This window comes from Lissotriton vulgaris, unplaced genomic scaffold (assembly GCF_964263255.1).
Source record: "Lissotriton vulgaris unplaced genomic scaffold, aLisVul1.2 SCAFFOLD_1493, whole genome shotgun sequence".
Taxonomy (NCBI): Eukaryota; Metazoa; Chordata; class Amphibia; order Caudata; family Salamandridae; genus Lissotriton; species Lissotriton vulgaris.
In genome coordinates, this window is record NW_028254413.1 from 122114 (window position 1) to 149805 (window position 27692).

A 27692-nucleotide genomic window follows, 5' to 3' on the forward strand; every position below is an offset into this window, starting at 1 on the left:
TAAACACTCTGCCTTGAAGGCCTCCAGGGGAACTCTGCTCCCATCATGTACCACAGGTGACAGTTATGTCAGTTCCTTTGTACGGTATAAGAAACCTGTAGGAACCTGCATACAAGATGCAAGAATAAACAGTAAACTGTTCCTGCTCGTCCGGGGAGGCAGGAGGGTGCTTATGACTTTGATGAGTATACCCCTGGAAGAGAACTAGGATTACAGGAAAGTAACTTATCCTCTTTTTCCAGGGGATGCTCATCAATAGTCATAAGCACTGAATAAAGTAGCAAGCTCATACCCACTTCCGAGCGGACGAGCAAAAAACAGAAAACTATCTCGGCATATATAATTTAAACAGTATTAGCAAACACGTTTCTCAATGAGGCTTGCCCAACCGGAGCATCTGCCTGCGTGTCCATATCAAGAGAGTAATGGCAAGTAAAAGTAGGAACTGTTCGCCATGTAGCTGCTTTACAAATTTCTGCCATGGGGACATTCCTTAGGAGAGCAGTGGTAGAAGCTTTTCCTCTAGTGGAATGTGCCCTTGGTCTCCCTGGAAGAGATCTGTTGGCCAACTGGTAGGACAGGAGAATACACGTAACAATCCATCTAGAAATTGATCTTTTGGAAGCTGCAGAACCTGTATTAACAGGACCATAGTTAACAAACAAACGGGCTGACTTCCTCAGTGTCTTTGTTCTGTCCAGATAAAACTTAAGAACCCTTTTGAGATCTAGGGAATGCAAAGATCTTTCTGGAGGAGTTGCACGATGGAAAGAAAGTAGGCAAGGTTATAGTCTGATTAATGTGAAAATCCTAAATTACCTTAGGCAAAAAACTAGGATGTGTTCCGAGAATCACCCTGTTAGCATGAAACACAGTAAAAGGTGCCTTACAACGAAGAGCCTGGATCTCGCTCACCCTGCGAGCTGAATTAATGGCCACTAGGAATGCGCTTTTCCATGTTAAATGTTGTAAGGAAGCTTTATGAATCAGCTCGAAAGGAGCCCCTATAAACTTTGTCAACACAATGTTAAACTCCCATGGAGGAGAGGGAGATTTAACTAGTGGGTGCACCTTTGTCAAACCTTCCAGAAAATCCTTCACCACTGGAATTCTAAAGAAAGAAGTCTGGTTGGGAAACTTTCTATAGGCCGTGATTGCTGCAAGGTGAACTTTAATAGAAGCAAACTGAAGCCCAGACTTGGCCAAATGCAGCAAATAAGGTAAAATCACCTGTTCCTGACCACGGATGGGATCGTGTCAATTGTTCACACACCAGAGGAAGAATAGTTTCCACTTGAAGGCATATGACTTCCTCATGGAAGGACGTTTCGCTCTTTAAGATAATCCATACAGTCTGAATTCAAGTTTAGGTGACCATATTGGATGACTTCAGGAGCCATGCTGTCAACTGGAGGGAGGACAGATTGGGGTGGAATACTCTCCCTGCCTGCTTGGATAGAAGATCCGGGCGACATGGCAACCTCTTGTGTGGCACTTCTGATAGTTGAAGGAGATCCGGAAACCACCATTGGCGAAGCCACGCCGGGGCTATTAGGATCATCCTGGAGTTGGCCCTGTACAACTTGTTGATTACTACTGGTATCAATGGGATCGGTGGAAAAGCGTACAGTAAGTTCTGATACCATTCGATCAAAAGGACATTCCCTCGAGATCCTTTCTGGGGAAACCTGGATGCGAAGACAGGGCATTTTGCGTTTTCCGCGTCTGCAAACAGGTCGATGTCTGGAGTTCCCAATGCTTGATAGATACTGCATGCGACCTCTTCGTTGAGAGCCCAATTGTGTGCTTCGATAAAGTCTCTACTGAGGAAGTCCGCCTGAGAATTGAGGGAGCCTGGCAGATGAACAGCCACTATTGACATGTCTCTTGCCAGAAGCCAGTTACATATGGCTTGAGCCTCTATGGAGTGCGTTCTTGATCAGGTACCTCCCTACTTGTTCAAATAATACATTGTCGTTGTATTGTCCGTTTGTATTATAATGGACCGAGTTGAACGACGGAAAGAGGGACTTGAGAGCTAGATGTACAGCTCTTAACTCTAGCAGATTGATGTGGTAACCTTGTACTTGCAGAGGGCCCATTTGAGCACCCTAGCCCTGGAGAAAAGCGTCCGTGACTAGAGTCTGAGCTGGAGGGTCCTGGTAGAACAGGACTCCTTTCATCAGGTACGATCTCTTCATCCACCACTAGATGGAATCTTTGGCTGCCTGATGGAGAATTTTGTGATCTTCCGACCACCCTGAAATTTGCATCCATTGCTCCTCTAAACATTGCTGTAGTGACGCATGTGTAATCGTGTGATCGGCACTATAAAGATGCATGATGCCATTGGCTCCAGTAGAGAAGACATCTGACGAACCGTCGGAAATTGCGTGTGAAGAAGGGTCAGGCATTTTTCTCGAATTGATAACAACCTCTCCTCCGAAGGACACACGTTTACTTTTTCTATGTCCAGGCAGGAACCCAGATAGTGGATCTTTTGCGTCTGATTTAGTATGGACTTTTTGAAATTGACGTGAAGGCCCAATTTGAGTAGCAGTTAAAGGCAGCTCGAGAGATGGTCTTGCATCAGAGCTGGAGACTAGCTTTTCAGGAGCCAGTCGTCCAAGTAAGAGTAAATGAATATCTTCTGCTTGCGCAGGAAAGCAGCCACCACAGCCATACACTTGGAGAATGTTCAGGGAGCTGACTTCAGCCCGAACGGAAGAAGTGCATATTGGTTATGCTGGACAGACACTCGAAACCGTAGAAATTTGCGATGTTTCTTTGATATCGGTATGTGGAAGTACGCGACCTGCAGATCGATGGAACACATCCAATCCCCCTGGTGAAGCTGAGGAAAAATTTGATGGAGTAATAACATCCGAAATTTCTCTCTGCGAATGAATCAGTTCAACAGTTTCAGACCCAATATTGATCTGTATTCTGTGGTGGGACCTCTTTTTTGTACAAGGAAGAATCGAGAGTAGAGCCCTTGATTTTTCTGCAGAGCTGGAACTTTTTCTATAGCATTTTTGCTTAATAAGGTGTTCACCTCCTTTTGCAACGATGTTAGGTCGCAGTGAGAGATGCCTTTCGGAGGTACCAATGGAGGAGGGGTCTTGAATTTTAGAAGATATCCGTTTTGAACAATGTCTATGACCCATCTGTCTTTTGTTATACGATTCCGCTCCTCCAGATGTAATGAAACACTTCCTCCCACTGGAGTATTTTATTTATTTATTTATTTTTTGCATTTGTAATGCGCACAGATACCCACAAAGGGTTTCCCGGCGCCAGGGCTAAGAGGTCAGAACATAGAGGGCAGTAACTGTCAAGGACCACAATTATTTATTAAAAAGCCAAGTTTTAACGTTTTTCTTAAAACTGGCAAAATTCTCCTCCTTCCGTAAGGCTAAGGGGAGGGAGTTCCAAAGAACTGGTCCCAGATGGGAGAAAGATTTCCCCCCCACTCGGGCCAGTTTGAACCTGGGAACCACGAAATTTGCTCCATTTAAAGAACGGAGATTGCGTGTGGGAACATGGGGCCTAACCAATTTTTGCAGGTATTTTGGTGCAGTTCCTGCCCTGATCTTGAACATGTATGTCAAGGCTTTGAACCGAACTCGGTTCTCTACCCTCAACCAATGCAGGTTCCTCAGATGCTTCGAGATCCTTGCTGTCCTAGGAATCTTGCACAGCAACCTGGCTGCGGAGTTCTGGACCAGCTGCAATCTCCTGGTCACGGCTAGATTGGAACCCAGGTATAAGATGTTACCGTAGTCAAGCCTAGATGTAATTAATGCATTGACTACAGTCTTCTGGGTATCCACAGGCAGCATCCAGATAATCTTCCGCAGCCATTTAAGGATCGTGAAGCAGATACCAGCCACTTTGTTGGCCTGCTGTTTCATTGATAATGAATCATCAATGCACACCCCCAAATTTCTAGCCTGGGTAGCCGGGGTGGGGAAGGCGCCCAAAGATGGTGGCCAATGGATATCCTGCCACAGATCTTTATTTTTCCCCAGGAGAAGAATCTCAGTCTTCTCCCCATTGAGCTTTAGCTGGTTCGTAGACATCCAGCTGAAGATTTCCTGAAGGCCTAGTTTCAGCACAGAGGGGGATGAAGACTGAGTTGGTAAGGGAAAAAATAATCTGCGAATCGTCCGCATAGGTCATAAGTTCTAGACCTACCCGCTCTGCCAAATCGGCGAGGGGGCGGAGATACAGGTTGAAAAATAGCGGGCTCAAAATTGAGCCCTGAGGCACGCCGTGGGGTGACAGAAAAATGTCCGACTGGGCCTGTGAGGACGAGATCTGAAACGTCCTGTTGCTCAAGTAAGATCTAATCCAGTCCAGCGCTGTCCCTCCGACACCATCCTCACTCAGCCTGACAGTAGACAACAGCTATGGAGGAAGACTCATCTCATGGTTTCTGTGGCTGCTTTGGCGCTGTTGTCTGTTACCGCCTGTGCCCCGTCCAGGCCGGCATTGCTGAAACTGGGACCTTTGTTGTGTTTGGCCCTGGTTCTGCGACGACGAATTAGCAGTTTGCCCTCTCTGCTGAAAAGACCGCTTGTCATAGGGTCGAAAGAGACAACAAAACGCTCTTCTTTTCAAGGCCTACGGCCTTAAGCATATCTAACTCAGTCTTTATCTTAGCCATTGCGTCGTCTGCATGGGACCCAAACAACAACGATCCATTAAAGGGCAAATTCACAATCTTCCTTTGAGCGTCAGGTTTTAGGCCTGTGAGGCGAAACCACGCTGATCTTCGAGAACAGATGCCATGAGCATATCCATGTGCTGCTAAATCAGCTGTTTTACTGATAATCTAATTAGCAACCAGGCCTCTTTCTTGCACAATCTCCAAGAAGTCTTTCTGATCTTCCTTGGGTAATTTCTCCGCAAATCTTGTCAAGGAATCCCATAACGATCGGTAATATCGACCCAGTAGAGCGGCTGCACTAGCCACTCATCACAGACCCTGCCGTATAACACATCCTCCGCCCCAAGGAGTCCATGTTCTTGCTATCCTTCTCTGAGGGAAGAGATGAAATAGATGTAGCAGAATGTGCTTTCCTAGCAGCAGCGACTATAAGCGAATCTGGTGGAGGTTCAGTACGTAGAAACAAGGGATCCTGGTCTGGAGCCTTATATTTCTTTGAAATCCTTGAGGGCCCGAGCCCACTGTGGCAGGTGTCAAGAAAGTCTTCATTGCAGGCTCCAGTAACCCTGGCACCAAAGGCAGTAGAGGTTTCGCCGAAAACTTATGGTGCAAAGTCTCGAAAATAACAGATGAGGCAACTTGAGGTACAGACATGGTTATGTTGAACTTGCTGGCACCTCTACATAACACCTCACTGAACGTCCCAAGATCATCAACCGGGGAAACCCTGGAAGGTGGAGTCGATGAAATAGTAGGAGAATAGTCTCTGTATGAGGACCTTGTTGACTTGGTCGATGCAGGAGACCTCTGCCTTCTCCTTGGAGTACGAGATCGGCATGATCTGGAGCACTCTCTTGAGCATGAACGCCGCCTTAACGGTGATCTGGAACGCCTCGGGGACTTACTAGCAGGAGGTCTTGAGCACTCCATATTAAGAGGCCTCTCATTAGGCCTAGGTTGTGTCTTCCAGTGTCTTATGTCCTCCATCCATCTAGGGGACATATTAATAGTAGGTGATTTGTGTACCGGAGAGCCCTCCGGTGTAACTTGGACTAATTTATCCCCAGCAAGGAAGAAGAAGTAAACCTCGACGTCGAATGTTGAGGTCTGGAAGCTGGTCTTCCCACCTCTCCTACAGGGATAACTTGTCTGTCCTCAACGTCGAATTCCTCAACGTCAACCCATAATGAGCCACCATCGACGACGACCGTGGAGGTGACACTTTGGAAGACGGAGATCTATGGGACAAAGCCCTTGACATCGGCACCTTCGACGTCAACCGCTGCTCACGCGGCATCCACAATAAAGACATCTGACTGGTCCGAGAGGCTGATCTTGAGCGCCTCGACGCCGACCTTGAGACAGATGGCGGAGATCTCGACGTCGACATTCTGGACTTCGCTGGTCTCTTCGACGTCGAGTGTGATTTCTCATGCTTCGAGCCCGAAGCATGCCTCGACGTCGACTTATGCCTCGACGGCGACCTCGACCTCTTTCGCTTTTCAGGTCTCTACGTCGATCTACTTCTAGCCGGCGACCTTGTCTTAGACGTTGATTTCACTGGCGTGGACTTCACCAGTCTAGACGTCGACTGACTTTCCGACGGCGACCTTGATCTTGCCGGTCTTGACATAGACTTGTTCTTCTACGACAATCCTGTTTGCAACGTTGACCTTACTTTCTCCACAGTCCTAGACGTCGACTTACTTTTTGACATCGATCTTGTCTTTTACGTCAACCTCACTTTTTCAGCTGGTCTCGAAGTCGACGACGCGCCATGAATCTTTTTCTTACTTCTAGCTTCCAGAGAAGCAGATCTTCGCCGTTTTCTTGGAGAGGAGGGTCCTCCAAATGGACAATGACTCCCTGGGCCCTTTTCCTGATGTTTTCCTCTCTTCATTAAACCAAGAAGCCTGATCTTCTCTCTCTCCTTCTATGTTCTTCTTGAAAGCTGAAGACAGTGGTAACATGTCTCTGTGTCGTGAGAAGAAGGCAAACACACTACACAGACCGAATGAGGATCGGTTTTAGACATCTTCCCACAGGAAGGACAATTGTAAAATAAAGGTGGCATATCTGACTAAAAAAGAATGACCAATTAGTCAGAAAAGATAGAAAACACCACCAGCCAGAAGAAATATCGAAGAAAAATAGGTAGAATACAAAATCTGACTAAAGAAAGCAAAAATCAGTTGAGCTCAAGCTCCAGGTTCCTCTCAGAAAGAGCCGGAAAAAAGAACTGACCTAACCGTCACCTGTGGTGCATGATGGGAGCAGAGTTTCCCTGGAGGCCTTCAAGGCAAAATGTTTAGATTCTCGGAGGCCTTAAAGGCGAGGTGCCAGTTTCCTTTTTTGTACAGGGATGTTATTTGTTTATGCAGCCTTTCCTAGGCTAATGGCCTTTCATTACCTGTGTCCTCTGATGAAAATAAAAAGGTTGTTTTGCGGAATGCAATTGCTGTACATGTCCTTCTCATACAGTATATGTTATGGGCTATTTTCATACCAGAGAAATCCATGTAATTCGGGCTTTCTTAGCCTATTAGATATGTTTAGGGCTGCATATTATTGGTTTATACATGAATATGTGTATAATTTTCTCATACTAACAGTTGAGAAAATGTGTTTTGGCTATTCGGCTGATTTTTACGGAATATTTTTAGTTTTCAAAAGTTGACAAGTAGAAACTTTTTGGGAGAAAAAATATCAATGTTTTTCTATGAGGAAAAAGAGATTATCGGTTTCCAGGTAGGTAAACTGTCTTTGGAGTTAAGGTCCTGGGGTTAGACTCAGGGGTCTCCCAGGGTCAGTGATGCATTGTTATTGCACCCTCAGCGGCACTCGGGCGGCCGGATGCAGAGTGTTGAAGCCCAATGTTATCCTACTGAGGATAGGGGGACTCCGGTTGGGCACCCTCAGTGGCACTAGGGCGGCCGGGTGCAGGGTGCTGTTTTGAGGTCGGGTGCCCTAATTATTTCAATGGAGATTCTCCAGGACAAAGAAACACTGCAGGCTCTGGGGCGAGGATCTTCAAGGAGCGACCACCACTTCGAGGATTAAGTTGGGATGTAGAGGGATGGTAAAAACACTGCTAGGTTGGGCACACAAGGCCATGGGGTGTCGGGTACAGAGGTGCATTTGGACGACAGATTTTTTGTCGCAGTCGGGGGGGGGGGGAATCCTCTGGATTGAGGCTGCAGGCGTTGTCTGGAGGCAGGTCAGGGGTCGCCGGATCTCGGGTCAGGATCGCCGGGGGGGACCTCCTGGTGGTGTTTTTCCACTCTAGCTCGAGCCGGGTTCAGCGGGTGCAGAGTGAGCTGGATTTGCGGTTCGTGGTTGGCACCAGAGCTGCAGTTCAAACACGTCCAGTGTTCACGGGAGAAACAGCTTGGAAAGTGAAAGCAGGCAGGTTATCCGGGGTTTTTGAGGTTGGTGGCCGCTGGATACGCCGGGGTTTTGCAGGAGCAGGTTCGAGGGGAGACAGGCCTGTAGGGCTGGTGCCAAGTCAGTGGGTGTCGTCCTCGTTAGCTCTGCACGGCTTCTCGTCATTTTCTTTTTCTTGTGGTTGCTGATCTACAGAAGGAAGGTTCAGGGTGCCCCTAAATACTAAATTAGGGGTGCTACAGGTGGGTAAAGGGTAGGGACAAATGGGTCCCTTCCCTGGGGTGGGTACACACCCTATTCTGCCACACTCCTGTGGGAGGGGGGCAGGACCCTGCCTCTGGTTGGTTGGGTCCCTTCATCCTCAAGATGGCGGGGACCGAGGTTGTGCTTCACCTCGCCTCTCCCACCATAGGGGTGGAGTTGGCAGAGGTGGGCACACCTCTCTTCCTCACGTGTTTTTCCCGCCTGTTCTCCCGCCGAAAAGGGGGGGGGGGTAGAACTAGTGGGGACCAGTTGCTGAGAGCAGCAAGTGGTTTGGAGAGGCTCACAAAGGCGGTATGACTTTGAAGCTTCTCCTTTGTGAACCCTGCCCATCCTGGAGAAGGAGGCTTGGCACCTCGTCCCAAGATGTGCATTGTTTCAGGCCCCAGAGAGCAGCAAGCTCCAGACTCAGGAGTCCAGAAACTTGTCTGGTGGTGGCAGCCTAGGCAGCCACTCAGTCAGGTAACTGGGAGTTGGGCGCGTTTCAGGGGGCATCTTTAAGATGCCCTCTATCGTGCATTTTACATTAAATCCCACACTGGCCCTGGATACCCTAGGTACCCAGGGCACTGTGACCAGAGAATGCCCTAAGGGCTGCAGCACTAATTGTGCCACCCTTAGAGGCCCTGTGTCCTGACACACACTGCCTTGGCTGGCTGCGTGTATTGGTGCAGAACTAAAAAAACGAAACGACATGGCACCCACAGAACACTGCCCTGGCATACATCAGTCACCCCTCTGGCTGGGTGCCCTGTGCCAGTGGTGAGGGTACAGGTGCATGAGCCCTGTACCCCTACAGTACCCAGGTCCATTCCTGGGCACTGTAAGTGCAGTGCTGCCATTAAGAGTATATGGTGCTGGGAGGTCGTCATTACGAACTCCACAGCACCATAATGGCTACACTGAAAACTGAGAAGTTTGGTATCAAACGTTTCAGCACATTAAACCCACACTAATGCCAGTGTGGGATTTAATGTAAAATGCACAACAGAGGGCATCTTAGAGATGCCCCCCGAAACCCGACCAAACTCCCAGTGACCTGACTGAGTGGCTGCCACCACCAGACATGTTTCTGGACCCCTGGACCGAGAGCTTGCCGCTCTCGGGGGCCTGAAACAATGCACATCCTGGGACGAGGTGCCAAGCCTCCTCCCCCAGGATGGGCAGGGTTCACGAAGGAGAGGCTTCAAAGGCTTTGTGAGCCTCTCCAGACCACTTGCTGTACTCAGCAACTGGTCCTCACTGGTTCTACCTCCCCCACTTTGGGCGGGAGAGCCAGCGGGAAAAACAAAGTGAGTTAGAGAGGTGTGCCCACCTCTGCCAACTCCACCCCTAGGGTGGGGGAGGCGAGGTGAAGCACAACCTTAAGCCCCCGCCATCTTGAGGATGGGGGGACCCAGCGAACCGGGGACAGCCTCCTGCCCCCCCCCCCCACCCACTGGAGAGTGGCAGACTAGGGGGTTTACCCACCCCGGGGAAGGGAACAATTAGTCCCTGCCCTTACCTACCTGTTAACGCTCCGAATTTAGTATTTATGGGCACCCTGAACCTTCCTTCCTCAGATCCCCATTCCGAAACTACAAGAAGAAAGAAGACCTGCTGTGCAGCTGCTAACAATAGGTTGACACGAACTGACTTGGCCCCACCCCTACCGGTCTGGTGACCCTCGTACCTGCTCCTGCTAAACTCCGGAGTCTCCTGTGGTCAGCAACCTTGAAAACCCAGGAGGACCTGACTGCCTTGCTCAACTAAATACGAGACTCCCACAAGCAGTGGTTTTGCTCAAACATGTACAGCTCCTTGTGCCAGCCAGGAACCGTGAATCCAGCACACTCTGCACCCGCCGAGCCAGCCTGTGCTCGAGTGAACAAAGACCACGAGGAAGTCCCCCCGGCGACTGACCAAGAATCCAGCACCCAAAGACTCCCCTTGAGGCTCCTGACGACGCCTGCAGCCTTAACACCAGGGACCCCTCCAACCGCGACCAGCAGAGGGTAAGATTTCCCGACGCCTAAAGACACCCCTGCACCCGGCGCCTCACGTCCCCTGTGCCCAACTTCCGGGTGCCTACCTAATCTACAGCTTCCCAACTTACCTCTCAAAGTGGTGGTCGCAGTTGAAGGATCTCAGTCCCCGAGCCTGCAGCCTTTGTTCGTCTTGCAGCTATCCCTTTGAAATCCAGTGGGTGCCCGATGAACCAAAAGCACCCGGCACCCAGCCGCCCCAGTGTCGCTGGGAGTGCACCATCTGCTCTGTTCAACTTGCCCTGAGCAAGTGACCAGGAGCCCTGCTCCCACAGCCGAGTGGCCTGCCTGCTAGCAGCCAGCAATCAAAGGTCCCCTACCCGCCATAGGCTAACATTGGGCCTGCTCTCTCTGCACCAGGCTGCCCCTGTGCCGCTGAAGGTGTATCTATAGTACCTACCTGAACCTGGGAGACCCCGGAGTCTAACCCCGGAACCTTCACTCTGCCAGTCGAGTACGTACCTGAAAGCCGATAACTTACCTTTTCTCCATAGGGGAACTGACTTGTTTTCACTTGGAAATTCTTCTAAGTGTCGAGTTTGAAACTTTTAAATATTCACTAAAAATCATCCGATTAACTAAAACGAAATTATTCACCTGTTACCAGGAGAGATCCCAGTGCCGAATCTTAATACCCAGCACTGACCAGAAAAAGTGATTACAACTGTGATTTTCCGATAACCTGATTTTCCTCCATAGGATAACATTGCCTGGTTTTTACCAGAAATTCTACAAAGGTGTTGATTTTTTGAAACATACAAATATTCCTTAAAAATCGCCTGTATAACAAAAACGATTTCTTTCAACTGTGTACAGGAGATGCACCAGGGCTGAATCCAGGATCCAGCCCTGAGTAAGAAAAACGTTTGTAAAGTAAATGATATTTCAGTTTGCTTATAATTCCCATTGAGCTCAATGTTATAAATGTGTTACCTTTGTGTTGCCTATTGCAATTGTTGCAGCTTATTACATTCAACGTCTATTGTTTACTGAAAGTATTCAGCAACAGCTTCTCATGTTGAGAAAGATCTCGACTGGGTGTGAGTGTTTGATTGGTTCAGATGATCCGTCCATCACCACCCTCTTTTGTACCGCTTTGTTCGCCATACGTTGGCAGGGTATGCTCAGACGTGAGTCCCTTGCACACTTTGCCACTGGATTCAAGCAAGCCGGGCTGAAGACGGCTGAAATTCCAGAAACCGGTCCTCGGAAGCTTGTTTCCGGTCCAGGGAAGGCATGACTTTGCAGTTCGGGCTGGACTGTTCCCATGAGGCACAGGGTCAGACTGATTTGCACATGGCCATGTTTCTACTGGGGTGGCAGAGTGGGCTAAAGAACGGTGATGGATTAAACCCAGATCTCTTGACTGGGTTTGAGTGTTTGATTGGTTCAGATGCTCCGTCCATCACCACCCCCTTTTGTACCTATTCTTAATACCCAGCACTGACCAGAAAAAGGGATTACAACTGTGATTTTCCGATAACCTGATTTTCCTCCATAGGAGAACATTGCCTGGTTTTTACCAGAAATTCTACAAAGGTGTTGATTTTATGAAAAAGACAGCGGAATATGCACAGCATAGTGAATCCAGAAAGATTCACGCTGCAAAACATACAAATATTCCTTAAAAATCGGCTGTGTAACAAAAACGATTTATTTCAACTGTGTACAGGAGATGCACCAGGGCTGAATCCAGGATCCAGCCGTGAGTAAGAAAAACATTTGTAAAGTAAATGGTATTGCAGTTTGCTTAAAATTCCCATTGAGCTCAATGTTATAAATGTGTTACCTTTGTGTTGCCTATTGCAACTGTTGCAGCTTATTACATTCAAAGTCTATTGTTTACTGAAAGTATTCAGCAACAGCTTCTCATGTTGAGAAAGTATTTTTATGCCAACCTGTGGTTCTAAAATAAAAAAACAAGTATATTTTTATACAAAACAATGGGCCTACAGTTCAGTTCTTGAGTGTGTGAGACCATTTGCTGACTGAGTGTGTACATCCAATGCTTTCAACTGTCCTCTGATACTGCCGTACTGCTCGACCAAGATACCACTTTAGAGAGTAAGGTTCTATCTAACTTAACCTCTGCCAAACCTCTGGGGCCCGTTGGACTCTGTACACACTGTACCTTACTTTGGTACAGTATATACAGAGCCACTTGCTTACACATGTCGACTCTTCACTTTGTTCTGCGCCAAGACATGCAGCCTGCAAAGGCAGTATGTGTGTGTGTCAGGGTACAGGGCCCTAAGGGTGGCACAATAAGTGCTGTCGACCTTCGGGCCTTCTCTGGTCACAGTGTCCTGGGTACCTGTGGTACCATTTACCAGGGGCGGATATGTGGCCAGAGATGTCAATTGGGTTAGGTTTGGGGAAAGAACATAGGCCCTGGACACCTGATTGGCAGGGACCCAGGGCACACCAAGGAAAGGTACATCAGTAGTCTGGCAAAAAGTGGGGGGGTTACTGCAACAGAAACCCACTTTCCTACAACCTGCTCCTGAGAAATCCCAGTGTGTCCTGCAGCCAGCAACCTCAAAAACCCTGAACGACCTGCCTGCCTTCACTTCCAAAGACTGTTTCTCCTGTGAACACCAGATTTGTTCAACTGCAACCTCTGGCAGCAGCCGGGAACTGCAAATCCGCCCTACTGCCTTACTGCTCACACTACCACAAATAGAGAGTAAGGTTCTATCTAACTTTTACCTCTACCTACATTTGGGGTTCCACTGTGATCTGTGCACACTATACCTCACTTTGGTTTAGTATATACAGAGCCAGCTTCCTACACCTCCTTGCAGGTATCCCAGCTCACCCCTTTTTTCCACTCTCCACTTCGCTTTCAATTCTTCAAACTAGACTAATTTTCAACTTTCCTTCTATTGTTCCACAAACTCTTCCCTCTTTTCTCAAGGCTACCGTTTTACTTGCATATGCTTTTCCGATTTCCCTGCATCACCTCCATGAACTCGCCACCCAGAAGTGATTTCTGGTTACTCTGTTCTCACTTGGTCTCCAAATTTCTTCTTTTAGCCCTTCATCTTTCATGTTGCCATTCTCATTTCCACTTATTTTCATCACTTGGCCCAATCAAAGCGACCTCTTGCTCTCTCCCTTCTTGTGATATGCTCACCTTGAACTCACTTCTTGCACTCTACCCTAATCTACCACTTTTTTCGGTCTTTCTCTTCCCATAGTGAATTTAATACTGTTTCAGTTATTTTGGTATTCTGATTGGAGTGTCTGTTTAACTGCCTGCACAGTGGTTTGGTGAAAGAACTATATAATTACAACAGAGAGCAATGCTTGCTGTACAGTCAGGGAATTAAGCATTTGTGGTAAATATTGAGGTTAAGTGGCATGTCAAGGGGAAATGTCATAGTATTTAAGGGAAAAAATAAACCTACTGTATTCAAATCACAACAGACTGTCAATATACAATAAAAGTAAAGTAATTGTACCTTCGCTTAGAAGGAGATCTTTTTTTTGAAGACCGGGAGGATGGGGCCCTTGAGCGAGACTTGGATCTTGATCTAGTACGAGTCTTAGTCACAGGAACTGGTTTCTCAACGGGTACGTCTGCTAAAGATTGGGAAAAAACAAAATCACCATTAACAAAGATGGTTTTAAAAGATGAGCACATGTAGAATTTCAAAATTCTTAATCCTCATTAGGACACCTCAAAAAACCTCTCTCAATACCAAAGATGCAGCTACATTAGACAAATGCATCACTGCTTAAAAGTCAGAGTTCAGTGCAGTATTGAAACCATTGTAGAAAAAATTATTATAAGTTACTTCACAAACTATATACTTTGTTTTTCAACACTTTCATACGGAAGGGTTGTTATTACTGAGCAGTAACGGACAAGATGCATTTAGTACTTAACAAAAAGAAAGAACTAGAGACATGAGCATGGTTAAGGTATAAAGGCACTGGGGCTCTGCCACACCTCCTTAGTTATCCTCCCACACAAGGCAATTTTCTACAACTTATATGAAAATTACTTTACATATGGCTAAAAAGAAGGCAGGGTTCCAAGACAAAGGCAGTGGAGAATGAGTCTCTTCCCTAACAGGTTGTGTACTTATTCTTACGGCTGTCTCTTGTAGAACAAGCTTCAAGAAGACATTTATAAGAGGGGCAAATCAGCTAAGATGTCAAACAGAATTCTAGCGAATGTGGTACAAGCCCTGCTCTACAGAATGAGCAAGCCCAGAAACAAACATCCAATCTGTTATTCTTACAGAAAGATTGCAGGATTGGCTAGAAAGGCTAAGCTACAAAAAACAGTCAATGGGTATTGTTAGAACTGGGGGTCTCTAGTTGGCAGAGGTAGGTACCAATGTCCAAATAGGGACCCTTGCTTCTAGTCAGGGTAAGGAGGATACACTCTTTAGATAACCCCTGCTCACCCCCTTGGTAGCTTGGCACGATCAGTCAGGCTTATCAAAGGCAATGTGTAAAGTATTTGTACCCACACTCACAGTAACACAGTGAAAACACCACAAATTGACTCCACAACAGTTTAGAAAAATAAAGGTATTTAATCTAAACTACACAAGACCAAAACGACAAAAATCCAACATACACAGTTCAAGAATATGGTTTGAAATTAGTTCTTACGGTTGCGTTAAAATAATCCAGTTGCGTCAAGTTTTAGCCAACAGTACCTTGAGATGCGACAAAAGTTCCAAGTAAAAGCTGTAGCATTGAAAAGCAAGCGATGCGTCACTCCTGAGACCCTGGGGAGGCGATGCGACAACCCAGATGGATGTAGCGGGCGTTTCTGTATGGGGAGGGATTAGATACCTTGCGTGGATTCCGGTGCACAGGTTTCGGTGGAAGTGGCTCGCAAAAGATACGATGCGACGATCTCCGGTGCAGCGACGATGCGCGGCTCGGCGGCGATCTTCTCCTCTCGTGGCCCCTCTATGCGATGGCTCTGTGACGACTCGCGCAGCGACATGATGCAGTCCGCAAGCAAGCGGTGCGACGATCTCATCCAGTGACGACAGGCTCTGCGACGATGCTCGCAGCGATGGTAATCTTTCCGCACCGGACGGGTGCATCCCGCATGCGAAGGATGCGACGACTGGCAGCGGCAACAGGTGCTGCGACGATCTCGGCCTTCGTGGCGGCAGGAATTTCCTCGCACTGACGGGGATGCGAGTCTTTAAAATAATGGTTTCCAGCTTCCCAACACAGATACAACTTCCAGAGGGCCCCACAACCTGCCCAAGCACTCTAGGAAGGACAACAATCTCTCGGCAGAGTTCAGGGAAGCTGGGGGTGTAGTCCTTTTGTTACTAGGGCTTCTTAACAGGGAGCCAGCTCTTCTTCAGGCCCTTGGAGATTCCTTCAAGCAAGGGGACACAGCACAAAGCAAAGTCCTTCCCGTCTCCTTGGCAGCAAAGCAACTGCAGGTCAGTCCAGCAAAGCAACAGCAGGACAGTCTTCCTTCTTCAGACTTCCAGCTTTCTCCTTGGCAGAGGTTCCTTCTTGATTCCAGGGTGATCTAATTTTCTGTAGTCTGGGGTCCTGTACTTATACCCCAAAAAGTATTTGTTCACTTTATGCAGAAGGGCTCTGAGCCCGGTCTGAACCAGTTTTGGGTGTTCCTTGAGAACTTTGTTTTCCTGCCTTCTCCTTTCCTTTCAGAGTGCAGAACAGAGACATCAGACACCCCACAGGAGGTGGAGCCAGAATTGTGGAGGGAAAGCACAGCCCAGGAGCACTCTGTTGACATGATTCCTTCTCTCCCATTACAGTGCAGGGCAGAGACATCAGACGCACCACAGGGGGTGGAGCCAGCACTGTGGGGGGCAGACACAGTCCTATTCAGGTCCCACGTGCAACTCTTCCCTCCCATCAAGATGCAGATCTCTCTATTCACCACTGGGCGGACTCATTCTGTCTCCTGGAATCCCCCAGCCCTGTCACTCACAAACCAGACAGTCAATTCACAAACGGGCCAAGGCACAGAAAAAGGTCACTATCATCAATAGGAGTACAGGGGGAGAGAGAGGTAAGGCCGCCCCCCACTCAAACAACTGTAAACAAAATGCGCCTTACCTACTACAAATACATCAAAAAATTCATAGACCACCCGGGTTAGTCTGAAGTGTCGTCCAGATCCTTCAAGTGTGTTACCTAACACTAAACCCCTGGGTCAAAGATGTAAATTTAAAAACAAAAGAGACAGGTCCCAAAGTTTCAAAAAAATGTGTGAACACAGAGAGCACCTCACAGACGTAACTCCCGAGGGGGTTCCTGGTTAGCAATGTCCAGTGTAACCACGTCTCATCATCGGTTGCTCTCTCTGTGTGGAGTGTGAGAAAAGGTCAAAAAAACACACAAATAGTGGTATAGAAACCAGAAACCAGTGCCAAAGTGCACTTAAATATTGTATCTGTATCCATGTGAACCCAAAACCAAAGACTAAGAAAAGTGTGAAGTGCAACAATTGTTAAAAAGAATAAATGGTAAGGGTTGCTAGCTTTCGGTCTTTATTCAGGAGCTGCAAGCCTTCCAAGTTAAAAATGGATTTTCATATACCATACACATTCAAAAATTGCCGACATGTTTCATTGCTATCCATTCAGCAAATTCATCAGGGCAGTCTGAGGTTCTTAATCATCACACTCGTATGTATATCTAGGACCTTATGGTTGCCACATCCGGACGTACTGGCAACCATGTGTTGGACCCCGTGTCTACTGATCACATGTCCTTCGGTGCTTTGGTAAGACTCAAGCCCGCTATGCCGCATCCCTCCGGCACTCCAGGCGGTCCGACAAAAGAACATCTACTTTCTAAAAGTGCTGTTATCAAACACAGGATTTAAAAAAACACCTTTCCTAATATGATGGTTTATTAAATTCTGAGTTCAGGGATACCTGACTTTTATGTCCTATCTTGCTCCTATGGGAAGATATGCAGGTAACCACTGTAGCCAGCATTCTCCATGATAGCCTATGGGCAAGATAGCCTTACAATAGTGATAAATGAAAATGGCTGTAGTTCACTACTAGCGCATGCATGTCACCTGCACTAGTATATGCTCTACCTTTCACATACACGCCACCCTGCCCAAGGGGGGTGCCTTGAGCCTTCTATAGGGGTGACCATATGTGTACAGAAAGAAAGGGTTAGGCCTGGTCAGTGGGGACACTGACCAGGAGGACATGGCAGTTCACAGACTGCCCACAGGCACTGCGGTGGCAGGTCTGAAACACCATTTTAGGGCAATTTATGTGGGTGGCACAATCAGTGCTGCAGGCCCACTAGTAGCATTTGTATCACCAGCCCTGGCACACTCAGTGCACTTTACTAGGGACTTCTTGGTGAAACAAATATTCCAATCATGGATAACCAATTACAATAACAATTTACACAGAAAGCATATGCACTTGAGCACTGGTCAGCAGTGGTAAAGTGCACAGAGTCCTATTGCTAACAACCACAGGTCAGGAAAAACAAGGGAGGAAGAAGCAAAAAGTTTGGGGATAACCCTGCAAAAAGGGCCATTTCCAACAGGTATGAATCTGAACGCCCACATAGCCTGGCTTGACTGCTCAGTGAGACGAGTGGGACATATCTAGTGGGCAGGTGAAGCTAAGTGAGGAAAGGAGATTTTGAGCACACCTTTGCCTTAGTAGTAAATGTAGACCTTATTAGAACAAGCATTTGCAATGCAATAGGTCTTGCATTAGGAAAGTTTGAGCTATTGGCATTGTAAATGTCAAATTTTGTATTTATGTGTTGGTTTTGAAAATAGATACATTAATAGCATTGTTATTTACAGGGAAGCACTCACAGCATCGGTGTCAAAACATTGCGGTGCTATCGCACCGCGAGTTTGACATCGCATCGACGTTCACATCGCATGCAACGAGGGCGATGTCATTAACATCGCATGCAACAACGCATGCGATGTTAAAAAAATCGTTACTAATTGAGGAATTATAGGCGCAAATGTTGGGAAACATGAGGCATGTGGAAATGTGTTTTAAAAAAAAATTACCAAATATGTTACTAATACAGGGGCGCAAATGTTGGGCAACATGAACACATGACAAATTGGGAAATGTGTAAATAATTTTTTAATACATGAGGCACGTCGTTTCTAATTCCAAATGTGTTACTAATACAAAAATCGTTACTAATTGAGGCACATTAATATGGACGGAAATTAGGGGCGCAAATGTTGGGAAACATGAAAACATAGTTACTAATTGAGGCATGTGGAAATGTTTAAAAAAAACCTTCCTAACCTAGGCACATTAATATGGCCGGAAAATATGGGCGCAAATGTTTAAAAAATAGTTTATGCGGATGTTGCTGAATGGATGGGTGATGGGGGATGAATGTATGGATGGGTGTTTGCTAGGGGATGGGTTTATGGCTGGATGGATGCGTGCATGAAGGATGGATGAATGGATAGATAATGGTGGGTGAATGGATGGATGGATGCGTGCATGAAGGATGGTTGAACGGATAGATAATGGTGGGTGAATGGAAGGGTGGGTGGGTGATTGCTAGGGGAATGGAGTTATGGCTGGATGGATGCGTGCATGAAGGATGGATGAATGCATAGATAATGGTGGGTGGATGGATGGGTGGTTGCTAGGGGATTGGGGTTATGGCTGGATGGATGCGTGCATGAAGGATGGAGGGTGAATGGATGGCTGGATGGATGCGTGCATGAAGGATGGATGAATGGATAGATAATGGTGGGTGGATGGATGGGTGGTTGCTAGGGGAATGGGGTTATGGCTGGATGGATGCGTGCATGAAGGATGGAGGGTGAATGGATGGCTGGATGGATGCGTGCGTGCATGAAGGATGGATGAATGGATAGATTATGGTGGGTGAATGGGTGGATGGGCGGTTGACAGGGGATGGGTTTATGGCTGGATGGATGCGTGCATGAAGGATGGATGAATGGATAGATGGATGCGTGACAATAAAACGAGGGAAACATAGGGCACAAGTCCACTGAAAATGAGGAAAGCAAAGGGCAGAGGGGCACGAAAAACGTGTGAAACATAGGGCTGAGGTGCACTAACAACGAGGGAAACATTGGGCATTAAGGCACACAAAAACGAGGGAAAGATAGGGCACAAGTCTACTGAAAATGAGGAAAACGTAGGGCAGAGGGGCACGAAAAACGAGAAATCACATTTATGCGCAGGTATGGCACGAGGGAAACATAGGGCACAAGGGCACTAAAAACGAGGGAAACATTGGCCATTAAGGCACACTAAAACGAGGGGAAGATAGGGCACAAGTCCACTGAAAATTAGGAAAGCATAGGACAGATGGGCACGAAAAACTTGTGAAACATAGGGCTGAGGTGCAAGAACAACGAGGGAAACATTGGGCATTAAGGCACACAAAAACGAGGGGAAGATAGGGCACAAGTCCACTGAAAATGAGGAAAGCATAGGGCAGAGGGGCACGAAAAAAGAGAAATCACATTATTTATGCGCAGGTATGGCACGAGGAAAACATAGGGCACAAGGGCACTAAAAATGAGGAAAACATTGGGCATTAAGGCACACTAAAACGAGGGAAAGATAGAACGAGAGATAAAACACCAGCCTACTGGAGACTTACCGATTGCAAAGCCTGTCCACACAACGACACATGCACAAATGGCTGAAGACACGGTGTGCAACACTATATATATACAATATATACCCCCCAGGCCTCCAGCAACCCATTGGCTATGTGAAACATCGTCGTGTCGCGCGATGTGAATGTTTCGGATGTGACACGCGATCCTAGGCTGTGGCCGCATTTGCGTTGCGAAGACGTGCGATGCCAAAATGGCCGATGTAATTGAATTCGCGATGTATTGGCCATGATGCGAACGCCCGCGAGGACGTTGCGGACGATGGATCGTCATACAACCTTATTTACAATGCCAATAGCTTAAACGTTCGCAAATGTGACACCTATTGCATTTGTAATGCAATATGTGTTGAGTGAGGGAGTGAGTGTGCTTTTTGTGTTTTGTTATGTTATGCTATGTTTTGTTGTGTTTTGCTATGCTATGCTTTGTTATGCTATGTTTTGTTTTGCTATGTTTTGTTTTGCTATGCTATGTATTATGTTATGCTATGTTTTGTTAAGATGTGCTTTGTTATGCTATGCTGTTTTGTTTTACTATGCTATGTTATGCTGTTTCGTTGTGTTATGCTATGCTTTGTTATGCTATGCTATATTTTGTTGTGTTGTGCTATGCTATGTTTTGTTGTGCTATGCTATGTTTTGTTGTGGTATGCTACGTTTTGTTATGCTATGCTATGTTTTGCTAAGCTATGTTATGCTGTGCTATGTTTTGTTGTGCTATGTTTTGTTGTGCTATGCTACGCTTCGTTTGTTGTGATATGCTATGCTTTGTTATGCTATGCTCCGTTATGCTATGTTTTGTTGTGTTTTGTTATGATATGCCATGCTATGCTTTGTTTTGTTATGCTATACTATGTTTTGTTGTGTTGTGTTGTGCTATGTTTTGTTAAGTTTTGTTATGCTATACTATATTTTGCTATGCTAGGTTTTGTTTTGCTATGCTATGTTTTGTTTTGCTATGCTATGTTTTGTTTTGCTATGCTATGTTTTGTTTTGCTATGCTATGTTTTGTTTTGTTTTGCTATGCTATGCTGTTTTGTTTTGCTATGCTATGCTGTTTTGTTTTGCTATGCTATGCTATGTTTTGCTATGTTTTGTTTTGCTATGTTTTGTTATGCTATGTTTTGTTATGCTATGTTTTGTTATGCTATGTTTTGTTATGCTATGCTTTGTTATGCTATGCTTTGTTATGCTATGCTTTGTTATGCTATGCTTTGTTATGCTATGCTTTGTTATGCTATGCTATATTTTGTTGTGTTGTGCTATGCTATGTTTTGTTGTGCTATGCTATGTTTTGTTGTGCTATGCTATGTTTTGTTGTGCTATGCTATGTTTTGTTATGCTATGCTATGTTTTGCTAAGCTATGTTATGCTGTGCTATGTTTTGTTGTGCTATGTTTTGTTGTGCTATGCTACGCTTCGTTTGTTGCGATATGCTATGCTTTGTTATGCTATGCTATGTTCCGTTATGCTATGTTTTGTTGTGTTTTGTTATGATATGCCATGCTATGCTTTGTTTTGTTATGCTATGTTTTGTTGGGTTTTGTTATGCTATGCTTTGTTTTGTTGTGTTGTGTTGTGTTGTGCTATGTTTTGTTAAGTTTTGTTATGCTATACTATATTTTGTTATGCTGTTTTGTTTTGTTATGCTGTTTTGTTTTGCTATGCTATGTTTTGTTTTGCTATGCTATGTTTTGTTTTGCTATGCTATGTTTTGTTTTGCTATGCTATGCTGTTTTGTTTTGCTATGTTTTGCTATGTTTTGCTATGTTTTGTTATGCTATGTTTTGTTATGCTATGTTTTGTTATGCTATGTTTTGTTATGCTATGTTTTGTTATGCTATGTTTTGTTATGCTATGTTTTGTTATGCTATACTATATTTTGTTATGCTGTTTTGTTTTGCTATGCTATGTTTTGTTTTGCTATGCTAGGTTTTGTTTTGCTATGCTAGGTTTTGTTTTGCTATGCTATGTTTTGTTTTGCTATGCTATGCTGTTTTGTTTTGCTATGCTATGCTGTTTTGTTTTGCTATGCTATGCTATGCTGTTTTGTTTTGCTATGTTTTGCTATGTTTTGCTATGTTTTGCTTTGCTATGTTTTGTTATGCTATGTTTTGTTATGCTATGTTTTGTTATGCTATGTTTTGTTATGCTATGTTTTGTTATGCTATGTTTTGTTATGCTATGCTTTGTTATGCTATGCTTTGTTATGCTTTGTTATGCTTTGCCTTGTTTATTGATGCTATGCCAGAGGACTTCAAACTTTTGTAGGTTGAGCCCCCGCAACTGAATTTTTTGAATTGTCTGGCCCCCCCACTACGTGACAAATTTCTGGAAGCTGTTACACTACATAATAGACCAATACCCGCATATCCTGGGCCATATCGGCAAATAAATGTTCAACGCACTAGGAGTTTAGTGAACTGTAGGTTTGCGAGTGTCTCTATCTAGCATTTCCACTGTGAGCTTTACATTAATTTACTATTAAAACAAAACTCTCAACCACCTCTAATTTTTCGACAAGCATTGGAGTTACGGGATATACTTTTAAGTTTTATCCCACAATTGCCATGCTAAAATTGAAATTACGAGTCCAAGAATGCAAAACTGTCTTGACTAAAATGGCAGGAATAGCCAATATGTTATGAATGACATGGAGGCTATTTGGATGCTATTTAAAACAAACGTTTTCACCATTGCTCAAATGGGCACGTAAACTCTTTTGAAAATTGTGTGGCACAGCTGATAATCCCCAGTGGTTGCTACTGCTAATAGAAAGCCAAAACCAACATCATGGCCAGCTCCACACCATCCCTTTGCAAACCGTGCAATGATGTTTGTTTTGGCTTTCCATTAGCAGTAGCAACCACTGGGGATTATCAAATAAAGATTTATTGATGATGATAGTAGGTCTGCAGCTGCACCCTCTGAAGTGGTCTAGCAGCTTCATGCGAAGCATCTCACCTGAGAAATCACCCATATAAATATATTTTAAAACAATTTAAAATGATGGATTCCTGGGACATTTTTCAAATAAAAACAATCTGTGACATGTTGAATACTCGGGTAAAAAAAGTAATAATGATTGTTTGCATAGTGATGTGTAGTCCCTCCTACTTAATTGGAAAAGACAAACCAGATTGTAAGAAACACACATGCACTGTACTCTGGACATGGGGACTGATCTCAAAAGTTATTCAGCCTTCTTGCACTTTACCTCGTATAATACTAGGAGCATTGTAAGCGCTATGATAGGCTGTTATCACATGCCAGACGTGCGCTATATAGCTAACAGTATAAAATACAGGCTTGGGTTTGCAAAGGCTGCACTGCGGGATGATGACATATGTAAGTGAAGAAATAAGCAATGTATGGGGTACCATTGCAGGTACCACGTTCTGGCTAGAAAGCTTCCCTTCTGTAACATTCATGTGCTCTCCGCCTCAGGCGCTGATATGAGTAGGCAGGGGGCTTGTTCGAGCTGCGGGAGGAATCTGAACCACTGCAAATGAAAACTGTGGAGCGCCGTGAGTCAAAGATCAAATGCATTTGGAGCTAATTAGGCATACGTGCAGGCACAGATGGTTGAGCACTTTATCAAAGAGACAATCCAAACTCATAGTAAGTGTATCAGGAAATATATCGGTTAAGATCTTTGCACACGTACAAATATAATTACAAGCAATAACGTGCTCACATTTTAAAACAAGCCTCAAACACTTCTCCATAGAATTCCACCACTGCTCCTCAAGATTGTCGAATTTCTGTCATATCGGCCGTCTCCTGCCTGACTGAACATCTTCCTGGGTCCAGTATAAAGTAGTGCAGCCAATCAGCCGGACGAATGCTCACTCTGCCCTTGATGGGTACATGATCCACAACACCACAACATGCTAATTCAAGGCTGTGGTGAGTGTAGGGGGGAATCATCTGCAGCAGCGGGGGAAGTGTTAAGGTAGCAGGAACAAAGTGAACTGGGTGCATCAATGGTAACCATCGAGGTGATTTATATTCGACTGAAAAAGTGCAGGCCAGCACTGTAACCCAACAGCACAGAAGGAATCCAGCGTAGGTGAATGACCTCCACGTTGCAGGACGGCCCTGTAACACCCAGGAAATAAGTGCCCCTGCGGAGCCACGTCTTGAGGCACTTACATTTTGACTGGTTGTGTGTGTGGGGGTGGTTGTGTGTGTGGGTGTGGGTGTGGGGGGGGACTGTGTGTGTGGGGGGTTGTGTGTGTGGGGGGTTGTGTGTGTGGGGGGGTTGTGTGTGTGGGGGGGTTGTGTGTGTGGGGGGGTTGTGTGTGTGGGGGGGTGTGTGGTGTGGGGGGGTTGTGTGGTGTGGGGGGGTTGTGTTGTGCGTGTGGTTGTGTGTGTGTGTGTGTGGTTGTGGTTGTGTGTGTGGGGGGGTTGTGTGTGTGTGGGGTTGTGTGTGTGTGGGGTTGTGTGTGTGTGTGTGTGTGTGTGTGGGGTTGTGTGTGTGTGGGGTTGTGTGTGTGTGGGGGGGCTGGGGTTGTGTGTGTGGGGGGGCTGGGGTTGTGTGTGTGGGGGGGCTGGGGTTGTGTGTGTGGGGGGGCTGGGGTTGTGTGTGTGGGGGGGCTGGGGTTGTGTGTGTGGGGGGGCTGTAGTTGTGTGTGTGGGGGGGCTGTGGTTGTGTGTGTTATGTCCCCCCCTCCCGAATGAACAATGTCAGTTTCTAGCAGCGCTACCTGCCAGGAGATAATGCTGACAAAAGTATCCCCCCACATGCTTCTGCTGTGCTCGGCATATGTTAATATACTCCACTGTTGCTACATGTGTCTGAAGACTGTTTTTAGATGAGTATCAGGGGCTGGAACATATCCGTTGTTCTGGCATGAGAATACCCACTGGAATTGAAAACCAGATTTTCCCCACCCTATTTCAGAAGTGCCTTTGTTTCCTCCTGCCAATCTTTGTTTGGCCTGTGTTTTGCTCTCAGAGGACTGTCCCTGCACAAGGCGTAACTTTGCACTGGAGGGCATCAACATCATTACTTTATTGTTGTTTTAGATAGTCTTTGATTATTATAATTGAAATGTTTTGTACAATGAAGTATTAACTGTGAAGCATTTTTATAATGGATGCAGTGGGATTCCCTAGGAATGTGAATCTTTAAGTCTTGTAAATCAATTTCAGCTGCACATGACCCTTTAAGAAAGGTTTTAAAAAATGGTGTAAAAAAGAGCAAAATGGTGACCGCTCTTTGTTGTGAGAAAGGGTGCCTGGGCAGCCGAAACGCGTTACCTGAACATGCCATAATAAAATACGTTTTGTGAATGAGAGTGTGCTGGAGCCTATTTCAGATTAATGGGACAGGCATTGGAGTATAGTTGTTAAAATTGCTTGCACTGGAATCCGGCACGCTCTCTTGATTAGGTGCACCACGGTCACTGGTATTTGAGAAGTGTACAGAGTTACATGTCACGGAGCCCCCCTAGCAAAAATCTCGAAGATCGGCTGAGCTGCCGTCATCTGGATGTCGGAGAGCGCTCAGAATTACAGTAAGCCGTGGGGAGAGAGGAGAGCAGAAATTCCCTGCAGATCGGGACACGGAGAACGCTTGAGGTGTTGGGACACGGAGAACGCTTGAGGTGTTGTGGCAACAAAGAATCGCTAGTCTACGAAGACAACCTTAAAAAAAACAAGTTGTTCTCACGCAATTCTTTTCTGTGCCAAGGAGCCTGTTCACAGTGCCCGGCAGGTGGCAGTACAGCACTTTAATGGCGAGGACTGAGGCACAGAGTTCCACTGCGATCTTCAGCAGCAGTCAAAAACATGTTTTTGAGCCGTCTGTTGTGCCTCAGCTGATGGATCGTCTCGGAAGGAACCCTGCAGAGTTCCCAACAAATTGACAGTTCTGCTGCCTGGAAATACAAGCTCTTGGTATTGTGTGATGGGGGCGGGGAATCAGCATTGCGTGGTGGGCGGGGGACCAGAATTGCGTGGTGGGGGCGGGGAGCAGCTTCCTTTGAAGCTCTGGCATTGCATGGGGGGGCAGGGGAGCGTACTCCTTTGAAGTCTGATGCGGGGGCGGGGGAGCGGATTCCTTTGCTTTGAAGTCTGATGCCGAGGCTCTGTGCTATGTGCACGCGCCCGGGTCACATGAACTGTACCCGATCCGCAGTTGGGTAGACTTTTGAAAGCCTTAATATAATCTCGACAAACAGGCATTGCTAAAGCAATGCTGTAGTCGAGACCTAAAAAGGTCTTATTACCATTCATAAAAACACAAGTACTAAATCAAGTTTACAAACATTCCATATATTTAGGCTGTTGAGTGCATTGAAAGAAGAATTTAAATATACATAGCTCAATACATGGTGAGAAGGGCAGATTTTATACAGATAGCATTTAAAGACCATTATAGCTGGTACAGAAGAGGGGCCATTGTGCATAGCGGATACAGAAGAGGGCATTATTCATTTATAAAAACTGACTGGACTAGAGCAGTGTTTCTGTGATGGGAAACAAGATTTAGACACAATTTCAAAAAGATTTCAAATCGGTCACAATTAAGTTTCAGCTGATTATAGCACAACCAGGGGTCAAGAGAAAGTAAGCAACCTTGGATGTTGGTGACTAATCTCCCACGATGCACTGCAAGCATGTGAATTGAATTGTGCCCAATTCAAAATCTGTTGTGCCATCCTGGATAACAGAAAGGAGTGTGTTCCTTCACTTTTCTTACTACAATACGACATTTACAACTATGAAGACCCAGGTTGTTTAATAGCTTCTGAACAATCTTCAGCCCTAATGAAACAGCTGTGAGCAAACTGAAGAGTTCCTTCATTAATCATTCATACTGTCCTGCTGCGCCCTACATGTGTGTCCCATAACTACCGGAGATACAGCTGCACTACGAAAGCAAGTACACCCAGAGCACTCCCAATCAAGGAAGGCCAGCTTTCTGACTGCTTACACTAGGCTGACCGCCCAGGTTTAGATGGTAGCTGAATATAAGCCCAGAGATGGAGCTTATTTTCCCTGCAGCACTATGGGAAAGTCAACCAGCTCTCGCCATTGAAGGCCTCTCATTACTGGTTTCATTTACCACCCCCAGGTTAAACACAGTACCACACATTCCCCAGTAACCACAAACGTCCTAAAACCCACTAGATTTCACACTGATTAATAAGCATCCTAAAATATTCTCCAATTAACAGAAAAATAATATTAAAGGATAGCAGTGCATGTACCTGGTTCAATAACTGCAGAAATAATTGACTGGGCTTCTCTTACTCTTTTCATAACTTCTTCAAGCTCCTTGGCAGCAGCTTGTGGAGTCATTTCTGGAGGTTTCACTATTGCATTGTTAGAATGATTTATTCTGAAAATAAAACCAGGAAAGATGGTTCATTACTAAAAGTTAGAAAATCTAACACATCTTAACTTATGTCAGTTATTTCTTCATCAGAATTGCAGCTTACAAAAATAGAATTTGATCAAAATTCATGCCTGTTGGGTGTAGACCGAGTACATCGCTGCTAATGTAAATTCAATAATTAGTGCTCGATTTAAAAAACATTTTTGTAACACAGTCTTTTCAGTATTGCCACAGCTTTGCTCCAGCACAATTCCAAGCTTGCCCTATTGCAAGAAGAGAGTCTGGGATGTCAATCTACAGACCAGCTCAAAGGGCTGAAGCAAAGAAGCAGCTGTATCAGTACCACCAGTACTGACTTGGA

The 27692-nt window shown here is 45.7% G+C and overlaps 1 protein-coding gene across 1 annotated transcript in view; it reads right to left on the reverse strand.

Moving 5' to 3' along the window:
• The window catches only part of LOC147659537 (putative splicing factor, arginine/serine-rich 7), a gene marked incomplete at its 3' end in the record, with an annotated part of 238441 nt that overhangs the window by 112184 nt on the left and 98565 nt on the right, over positions 1-27692 (reverse strand). Inside the window, exons 6-7 of the mRNA XM_086951663.1 lie at positions 27204-27334; positions 13806-13926 (exon numbers count right to left, since the gene is read on the reverse strand). Coding sequence (XP_086807789.1) covers positions 13806-13926; positions 27204-27334 — 252 coding nt within the window. The remainder of the gene's footprint in view (positions 1-13805; positions 13927-27203; positions 27335-27692) is intronic.